The 9,696-nt window shown below is 39.9% G+C and overlaps 2 protein-coding genes across 2 annotated transcripts; one reads left to right on the top strand and one right to left on the bottom strand.

Annotated features, from left to right (window-relative positions):
- The first annotated feature begins 316 nt into the window (after window positions 1–316).
- Window positions 317–1,834, top strand: LOC122061791. The gene is made up of 3 exons (XM_042625261.1): window positions 317–835; window positions 978–1,198; window positions 1,286–1,834. The coding sequence occupies exons 1-3, from the start codon at window positions 625–627 to the stop codon at window positions 1,667–1,669; spliced, it is 816 nt and encodes a 271-aa protein (XP_042481195.1). The 5' UTR covers window positions 317–624; the 3' UTR covers window positions 1,670–1,834.
- A 125-nt stretch (window positions 1,835–1,959) lies between these two features.
- On the bottom strand, window positions 1,960–8,982 carry LOC122061790 (post-GPI attachment to proteins factor 3-like). Its single transcript, XM_042625260.1, has 5 exons — window positions 8,504–8,982; window positions 3,939–4,200; window positions 3,657–3,853; window positions 3,114–3,301; window positions 1,960–2,503 (listed from the first exon to the last, which is right to left on the bottom strand). Exons 1-5 carry the CDS (start codon window positions 8,605–8,607, stop codon window positions 2,217–2,219), a joined length of 1,038 nt encoding a protein of 345 aa, XP_042481194.1. The 5' UTR covers window positions 8,608–8,982; the 3' UTR covers window positions 1,960–2,216.
- Between the last annotated feature and the right edge of the window lie 714 nt (window positions 8,983–9,696).

The raw sequence follows: 9,696 nt of genomic DNA, 5'->3' as shown, positions 1-9,696 counted from the left end.
CCACACTAGAGGGGAGAGCGGATGATAAGAAATGAAGAATGCATATGACAGGAGTTGATCCTTAGACTTTCCACACTGTTGGTGCCTACTCTACCAATACGCTGTGCAGAGCACCCCTCTCCCATTTTTTTTGGTAGAATACCCCTCTCCATCCTCATAACAAAAAATGAAACAAAATGTTGAATTCTCACACGGATTATCAGGATTGTACTTGCAGTGGATTCAATCTCGCTTAAACCTAAATATTGGCTATGACCGATCTCCAATCCGATATTGATCTGGATTATCCGAATCATTTCTGAGGTAAAATAAGAAAAAATATGATATTTTTTATAAAAATCAGATGTAAAATAGACCGATCTCCACATATCCCATTCGATACCAATATCGATACCGTCCCCTGAATCCTTACTTCCTGGAACTAACTGATAGTGCACACCTTGACCTGTTCCGAGGACACACGTCTATCATATTTCATAATTCAGATCGACCCTTCGTGCTGTTAAACACTTATCAATCCCATTCACTCTGCGTGGCAACACCAAATCGTTCTTCTCAACAGTTTACCGTCCTCTCTCTCTCTCTCTCTTCTCTTGTCTTACTTGGCAGGTTCACGGAACTCCAATGGATGGCAACACTTCCACCCACCTGCTCATATCGACGCAAGAGGAAGCAGAAAAAGGGTCTCAAGTTCGAAATACTGAAACAGAGGAACCAAAACCAAAAGAGCCATGGAGAGGAGGATGCGTGAAAAGCGTTGTGTATGCGGGTCTCGACGCCATCGTCACCTGCTTCGCCCTTATCTCTTCCATCTCCGCCGGTCGCCTCTCCTCTGGTCAGCCCCCAACTACTCTTTTTTCCTCTTACAGTTCGATAATGCATGATCACATAAGAAGACAGATATATCACAAAATGACAACTTTGATTACTCTGTTTTGTGTTTTTAATTTCTTTGCTCCTTTCTGTACCAAATCCAGTTGATGTGTTAGTTCTGGGTTTTGCGAATTTGGTGGCGGATGGGATTTCAATGGGGTTTGGGGATTTTGTGTCCAGTAGCACGGAGAGGGACATGGCTGCAAAGGAGAGGATGGTCACTGAATGGGAGATCACTAACCAGCATGGACGCTCACGGCCACAGGAAGACGACTTAATCCAGAGATATCAAGCGCTTGGGATGGAACTTCACGATGCCATCAGCGTATGTTCCCAATTCTTCTTCTTCGTATAATCTTCCTTTAATCCTGAAATTTTGAATTCCAAATCCATTACTATTTAACTATTGCAGGTAGTGAAGGTGTTCTCCAAATACAAGGACATACTGGTGGACGAGAAGATGACGGCCGAGAAACGAATGTTACCACCAGACCAGGCGGAGAAGCCATGGAAGAATGGACTCATCACCTTCGCGGCTTTCCTCATCTTCGGGAGTTTTCCTCTGCTGTCGTTTATCATACTCCTCCCATTCACTCAGAACGAGACCATCAAATTCTGGGTTGCCTGTGCCCTCGCCGCCCTAGCTCTAGCCATTCTCGGCTTGGCCAAGGCCAAGATTGCTGGTCAAAATTATGCACTCTCCATTGCTGGCACCCTCTTCAACGGTGCCATCGCTGCTGGCTCCGCTTACTTCATAGGCTGGGCTCTCAGGAAACTTGCTGGTGTTCAAGAATAAATCTTTCTTCAATGAAAAAATCCATGGATTTCTGTAATCTCTGCTTTTTTTGTATGCATTAGTGCTAGCTTGATTCAGATTTCAAGCAGAGCCCATTGAGCTCTGTTTATGCCTGTAATGGTACTGTTAGAAGCAAGAGTATTGAGCTCCTCAAGCTCCATCTGATATCATCTACAATACCAGGTTCGAAATCCTTGGCATATAAAGGGTTTCACCGGATCATTTTTAATGCTTTCTTGGAGTAATTGATTTGCACAAGCATGAAATCTGGATTCTGGGTACACATATTCTTAGACGATAAAACAAACTATAAATGATAGGAATGTTATTCATAAAACAGATCTGGTCTCCAAACACTAGACACTAAAGACCTCACAACAAAATTCTACAAAGTTTACTCTTACAAGCTTTACCCATAAAAAAAAAAAGGAAGAAGGTAATTCCAATTATTACAACAAAGCAGAGCTGTGGCAGTGGCATAACTGGTAACACCCACTGTTGATATAATCGCTGCATGCATCAGGGTCAAGGTCAAGACAGCATTTGCCTATTTTGCCTTCTTGATGAGGCTCATGGTCCTGTACTCGGCATCATCTCTGATGAAGCTCCACCAAAGGTAGCCGATGGGGATGGTGGATGCATGCCAGAGGGCATGAGCGTCCAGATATCCCCAATAGGGAGGGAAATCATAAAACTCCAATAACATTGCCAACCCTCCTCCAATGACAACCACCCACAGCTTCCACCGTGAGGGATGGTGCGTTATGCCAGCCCAGAATGCCCACAGTAGAAGCTGAGCTACACCCATTACACCGCAGACCTTCATGTTCCATCCTGCAAGATCCCCAGAAATGGTCAAATGTCTATTCACAGTCCTGCGTAAAGACCTAATTACATATTTTCCAGAAATTCAGTGTTCCTAGATTAAGCATGAATTGATGATAGTGGTGGCCAGTGAATTCCAACCATTAAACAAAGGGCATATCCAGTGCATAAGGCTCTTGTACTGCGGGGTCCGGGGAGGGTCATAATGTCTGCAGCCTTACTCCCCATGTCACAGAGAGACTGTTTCATGATTCAACCCCATGATCACTTCACAATGGAGCAACCTTACCGTTACACCACGGTCCACCCTCTCAGCAGATTCTAACCATTCCAGATGAGAAATTCATAAAAAGCAGTACAAGTTAAAAATCGACTCTCACAAAGTAGCCTATAGAAGTCTATTTGACTGGAAAAGTAGCATGGTCACACATATGGTGTTTCCAGCTCTAAAATACTTGCAGTGTCCTAATAGATATATGAAAACCAAGCCAGACATCCCAAAGATGTGCAAACAACCTTCTAAATCTTACACCAAATATAAATTTTGATATTCAAAGTACATGCCGTTAATAGCATATCTTTCAAACTTACCAGAGCTTTAGGAACAGAAAATGCTTACCATAGTCAAATAGATAGAAGTTGAGATATAGTACGTGGGTTAACACAAATGCAATTAATGGAGCAGAAACCATCACTCTGGTAGCCTCATCCCTCACACTGAAAGTTCGTAGGATAGCCAGGATAAGCATGTACCCCAGTAATACCACTGCCGAAGAGTAATCTAACTTCTCAGTTAGATCCACATCTCTGTGTATGATAAAATATCCATTAAGGAGGGGAGAAGAAATATAGAAGGGAAAAAAAAACAAAGAACTTAAACCAATGTCAATTCCTTTGTATATTCTACCCATGGGAATGTATCAGACTTGCAGTTTTTATGGTTAATAAGCACAAATGCATATGGATACCTTGAAGTGTGGAAGATAGAAATGTCCACATTGTGTCCAAAATCTTTCTTTGCTCTTTAATTCTATGGAGAGACAATGGGCTAGCCAATTTTTTGGCTCAGAACAGTATATCTGGAAAGGAGCTCTTTACCTTCTCCTTCCAAATAACATAGTTTGGGGTGGGGGAGAAAGAGGAAAAAGAAAACAAACCTTACCGACTGTGAAAGAAAGCAGACCAGAACCAGGAGTTCATTGACAGGACTCCAAAAATGTGCATTAAGCCAGTATACTCGTAGTAAATTTTCTTATTCTGCCTCAGTGGCAACTTGTAGTACAGCAGGATAAAAAATGACACCCAACCATGAAACTGCACTGCAAGGTTTAATGCAGAAAATGCCACAGAAGCAGGCTCCTGAACACATGAACCAGATGGGCAATCAAGAAATCATTCCAGCCCACCATTAGGAATCAGATAATGACCTAGCAGAATGACAAACCTGGAACCCAAAGACACGCTTGAAGGGCCATTTCCCATGATACTTGACGGGCTTGTTCCCAGCCATCTCCCTTTCTTTCTCTCTATTAACCATGCAGTTATACCGACAGTCACTCTGGCAATCCCACTGCTTCCACCGTAAGTAAAGCGGTTCTTGCATGTACCAGGGACCATCAACAGGGACACCATTAGATGAGAATTTGCAGTGCTGAAAGCATTTGTCTGCCACACAACCAGTCTCCTCACACTGCCCTACACAAGCCCTGGTATGCAAAGATACATTACAACATCAACATCATGATAATTACTACCCCAAGGAAAAATCTGACATCATACTTTAAATCTAGTTTACGGAGTCGGAGGGAAGCTATTCTAACTTCATGGGCATAGAAATGAAAATCAGTATTCAAAATGAGAAACTTTTCTTCAACATAATTTTATCACCAAAATTTCAGCCCACAATTAATAAAGTATTTATCAAAACAGGAAAATAAACAATATGTTTGTGCACTTAAATGAATTAGTCAAACCAAATTGATCCTACGAAGAGATCATTCCAGAGTACAGGAAACTAAAAGGTATTTTACTTGTGGGCAACAGCATTGTCATTTTTTCATGCTAACTTTTGATTGCCTTTTCCTTAAGAGAACAATAATAGATATCACTCAATATAACGAGTGAGATAATGGAAAACTACCCCTCCATAACACATATAAAAAAGGTTCAAAGAAGAAAAGGAAACCTAGAAGTGTCACCCAGAAGACTCCGTGGACTGGCAGAATCCAATAGACACGCTACCTGAAAGAATCCATGTAACACTGGTCATATGTCAACTTTAGTGATCCAACTCAACCTTGTACCCAACAAGAATTTGGACTTCCCCCTTGTATTATTGACTGTCCAACCTTTTTAAGCCTTTAGATGATATTCTGAATATTTCTACCATTCTTCAAAGTTTCATTCTATGACTCGGTAGTGCAGTGAGTCAATGGTGGCCTGCACTACGTATCCACAAACACTACATATATGGCAGATCCCTGACTAGCGTGGGGAAGGGCACTTGAAAGGTGGTGAAAACTCAATGGTTTCCATATCGAGGGGAGAGGTTATAAGTATGGGGGGAGGAGATGGGAAGAAATTTTTCTCATTACTCCTTGTGTTCCAAAACAATAGTCTAACTATAAGAAATAGTACTCAATTCTCAAAAACTTCCCACTTTGTATAATTTATTTTTCCAACTTTACACTTTTGCTAAAACTTGGATTCCAAGTCTACCTCATTGAAAATGTGGAGCGTAAAAAAATGGGCAGCAATGAAAATTAATGCATTAAATACTTGAAGTGGACAATTAATTTGGAATACATAAAGAACCCAAAGTGGACCATTATTTTGGAAAAATTAACTCCTAACAGAGGCAAGGTAGCAAAAGGAATTCTCCAGCATCTATAACAAGTTTTAGACAAAAGATGGACCTGAGTCAAGCCTTCACAAAATGAATTCTACAAACAGACCCATTTTCATAGATGCTTTTTTTTCTTTTTTTTTAGGGGGGAGGGGGGGAAAAAGGGGGGTACCCAGTGTGCGAGGCTCCCGCCACTGTGGGGTCTGGGGAGGGTCATAATGTTGCAGCCGTACCCCCCCCCCCCAACTTCATGGAGAGGTTGTTTCCCGCGTTACAAATACAATTTGTTGCAATGAAAATTAAATGAACAGCAAGATAATCATTATGTTATGGGGGAAAAAAAAAGGGAGAAGAAAAGACTTGGACCATAGTTTCTTGGAGGAATAACAAAAGTTCAAAAGATTTCCCAAGCAATGAGGATGACAGCCTGATGTGACTCTTATTCTCTTTCTTTACTATCTTCCAGACATGTGTAAGTACCAATTTCAGTGAAGCTGAAGCATCTCACGGTGTCAATGGTGAAGCTTAATTATTTAATCCATCATTCCTGAGAAACCAAATCTAATTTGGATTTGGACATGAGAGAATGCTCAGTCCGAACTCAGAATTATTATCATTTATGGATTATTACAACCACTGATGAGACTTCAAACTTGGAAGACCTCAAGTGTTTTTCTCATTTAAATAATAGCATGTGCTTTACAGGCTAAGCACTACAATTGGATGGCATTGGTGTAGAAGATTTCCCTTCTATGGCATTTAGATTTCTTCTTTAGTTTATGTAATAATCAATCCAAGGCTCCATGGAATTGTGTCTAGTTGTTCTCTTCTTCTTCTTCTTCTTTAGTTTATGTAATAACCAATCCAAGGCTCCATGGAATTCTTTTAAGTATGAAGAAATGAAGAAAAATAAAAAATGGTAAAAGAAGCTCTTGAGGGGTGGGGTTTGTTACTGTAGTTTCACAAAGTAAGCTCTTCATGAGTTAAGGGTGTAGGAAAACTAGAAGTTGAGAGGAAACATACATAATTACAACTAGGAAAATTTGAAAGGGTTTGAAATTTTAGATCTTAAAAACAATAAAACCACTGAAAACGCAAGGGGCAGACTCCATAGGTGAGTGGCCATATGGTGTAATAGATCACTAAATTGTGAAAAAAGGCCACTATTAGGACACCCTGTCTATTGATTTAGTTTAATGACCAAATCATCCCTCCACACTGCAAATATAACCATACAGCAGCTAGTGATTACAACTATTTCACAAGCAGTGAAGTAAAACCTTTCCAAAAGAATAAATCCCAGTGCCACAGCAAAGAGTTAACCTACCTATAGCACTAGTCATAATTCTTATAAATAATAATAAATCAACAGATTCATGATCTGCCCTTAGGAGACCAAATCCTGAAACTTTTATATACCAAAATAATGTCATTCTAATGCACATGGGAAGCAGACAAAGAAACTCCAAATCCAGATATTGCTTTTCGGAAACAATCCAAACTGGAGATTCAAGATTTGACAATATGTTATTAGTGTATGTGAATGAAACAGGTCGACCTGTTCTGCAAAAATATTTCTCATTCTTAACCTTCCTAATAAGAGGTTAGATTTTATTTCTTTTTATACAAAATTCTGCTTAGATTGATTAAAAGAGGATGTATGTGAGGCCATCAACATAAAGTACAAGGATTCAGTTCAATTAATCAGCACACTCCACATGCCTACATCATAATATGCTAGATATGCTTATTTTGAATAAACAGCTAATGGATATTGTTGAATACTACAGCCTTTCCCTCTTCCAACTTGAAACTCTATGTGCAACGTCACCATCGTGCCTTACCACCACCCCTTCTCCATAGAGCACAATCATTTCCTTGGCACCAAATGCATGCAAGCTGCAGCAGTTTGAGCTTTAACACCACTACCAGTATCAGTTATGCACTTATTCTCGTATTGAGATCCACCACAAGATTCCTTGATCCAGTGCCTCTGGCTCAATGGCCTTCAAGGCATGCATTGACGTGGAATTTGACATCCACATACATAGTTAGAGATTGATGGTATGGAAGGATCTGAGAATTCCAGGATTCTTATTTGGAAGAACCCACTGTGTAAGAGGTTGCTGACCCACTGTACATGGGAATCCCAGGAATATCAAATGGTTGAAAATACTAAACCGTCTTTCAGATAGATCATATAACCAAATATATCATGCAGGTATGAAACCTTGGAGCCAATTTGTGACACTAGAACAAATATATCAATTTGCAGTATCTATTGTTCCAACCTATACAAAGTTTAATAAATAATTATTTATACCTCCAATATTCAGAACCAGAGACAGGTTCTCAGCATCGCAATCTAACTTGGTTCTGCTAGTGACTGATAATGGTAACATTCAGGAAATGAACTCTAGAAAATCCAATCAGTTTCACTCCCATTGGTCAACAAAACTTGATCCCTAGTATCAGAGAGCTCCATGGGAACCACTGCAGGTAGATGTTTAACCAAAATATGCTACTCAATACTGACTGAAGGGAATGTACAGCCAGTAAGGTTCTGTCACTGTTCAAGCACGTAAAATGGGAAAACCAATAAGGGGAACACCAATTCAGTTCCGGTTTCTTCTCTTCACTTCGTAGAAAAATGACCTCCCCTTTCTAAATTTTCCGTGGTTGACTAATGGATGCCAGCCAGTTGATCATCACCAAAAGACCGTTGACTAACCCCCACCCCCAAAAATGTCACGCTGTGTCCAGAGCTTAAACATTCGAACAGCAGCGAGTTTCAGCTTCAACCCACATAATTAAATGGGGGCAAAATGATATGAAGAACAGGCAAACTAATCTTCATGATTCTTATCGCAACCCACTCTTTTCAGTTAATAGCGAAAACTGTTAAAAAGGGGTTCGTTTATTCTAAAATGTTAAAAACACCCAAAAATTAAGGGCGATGTCCGCATTTTACTGGTTCATTTCCCTCTCACTCCAACAAAGTCTAGTGTTTCTTCATTGATTAAGCTAGAAATCCAAAATTCTTAACGAATCTGAGACCGAGACAAGGTTCAGAGCAAGCACGGCACAAGATTGACAAAACAAAACTAATAGAATCCAAAATTGACAAAACCGAAATAAAAAATAAAAAAAAGCACAAAATCTACCTGTACACTGGATCTGAGTCACCAAGGCTAGCGTTGAGAACTCCAATGAGACAAGCAAGCGTCGCCAAAAAAACAATCCAAAAACGATCTGCCATCCGGTTCATAAAGAAATCTATTTTAACACAAAACACTAGAGAATCTATAACACCGGAAGCGCATCAATAGCAGGAAAAAAATGTCGCCACGAGCGATTAATTTTCCACTGCTTCAAGACTTAAAGTCAGCTGCAATCAATCATCTCTGATTCAATATCAATAGATGTGGGAAGGAAATGAAGAGAAAAAAAAAAAAGGAGGAAGAACTTCAAAATACAAAGACAAAGTGAGAAACTCGAAGCCCTAAGGAGGAAGATTTAAGGAGAGGAACAAGAACAATGGAGGTTTTGTTAGGACTTTGGGCAGCGAATCATAAGTTCGACCGAGGTTGGGGTTTCGAGCTCACGAGAATGAGCTGTGGAGTCCAGTAATGACTAATGACAGGTTAATCGTTTAAAGATGTTAAGCTTCCCGATCTCCTGGACCAAAGAAAAGCCAACACTTGTACTTGTCAGTACGCGTGTCCCATGGTTCTTGGTTCCTCATTGAAGGCATCTCGTGGGGTGTGATTGGACTATATTTTAAGGTGTTGAGACTTTAAGCCCCATTAATAATTGCCCAAATCCGAAGACGCCACGAACCCGACCGGACACCGATTCAGTTCAGGTTCAGACCAAATCAAGGTAAAAAACCAAGAAAACAAATTTTAGGCTGCTTGGTAGCGTTTCTATTCCAAAAATCACATTTCGTGTCAAAACTATAATTTTTCCAATCTATGTAAAAAAATAAAAAAATAAATAAATCATTTTTTCTAAAAAGTGGTGTTTGGTAAACCTATTTCAGAAATGGTTTCATCAAGACAAGGTTGCCAAAAAAGGTTTCATCAAGACAAGGGCGAGGGGGAGAGAGGGAATACAGGACTTTTTCTTCACAAAAATGGTTTGTTATTCCGATTTCATCATGAAAGGATGATGAAGACCAGTGATCAACAGTGTTAAGCAAGGATTTAGTTCTCGGTATCAATACTAGTATTGGTATTTGATGATACTGATATGATACCAATTTGGATCGGATTGGTGTGTATCGATCACTTTTGCCCTTGTTTTTTTTTTTTTAAGTACATTTTTTACTGATTTAACTCTTAAACGATACGGGTAA

The sequence above is a fragment of the Macadamia integrifolia genome, chromosome 14 (assembly GCF_013358625.1).
Source record: "Macadamia integrifolia cultivar HAES 741 chromosome 14, SCU_Mint_v3, whole genome shotgun sequence".
NCBI lineage: Eukaryota > Viridiplantae > Streptophyta > Magnoliopsida > Proteales > Proteaceae > Macadamia > Macadamia integrifolia.
Note: the sequence above shows the minus strand (reverse complement) of the source record. Positions and strands in the feature narration are given on the sequence as shown.

Bases quoted from the DNA above. Each gene is read 5' to 3' on its own strand.
- LOC122061791 (XM_042625261.1), top strand. From the start codon at position 625: ATGGATGGCAACACTTCCACCCACCTGCTCATATCGACGCAAGAGGAA. The intron at 836-977 runs GTCAGCCCCCAA...TACCAAATCCAG, and splicing joins CGCCGGTCGCCTCTCCTCTG to TTGATGTGTTAGTTCTGGGT. The intron at 1,199-1,285 runs GTATGTTCCCAA...TAACTATTGCAG, and splicing joins AACTTCACGATGCCATCAGC to GTAGTGAAGGTGTTCTCCAA.
- LOC122061790 (XM_042625260.1), bottom strand. From the start codon at position 8,607: ATGAACCGGATGGCAGATCGTTTTTGGATTGTTTTTTTGGCGACGCTT. The intron at 3,854-3,938 runs GTTTGTCATTCT...TCATGTGTTCAG, and splicing joins AGCGTGTCTTTGGGTTCCAG to GAGCCTGCTTCTGTGGCATT. The intron at 3,302-3,656 runs GTAAGGTTTGTT...TATCATACACAG, and splicing joins TCTGCTTTCTTTCACAGTCG to AGATGTGGATCTAACTGAGA.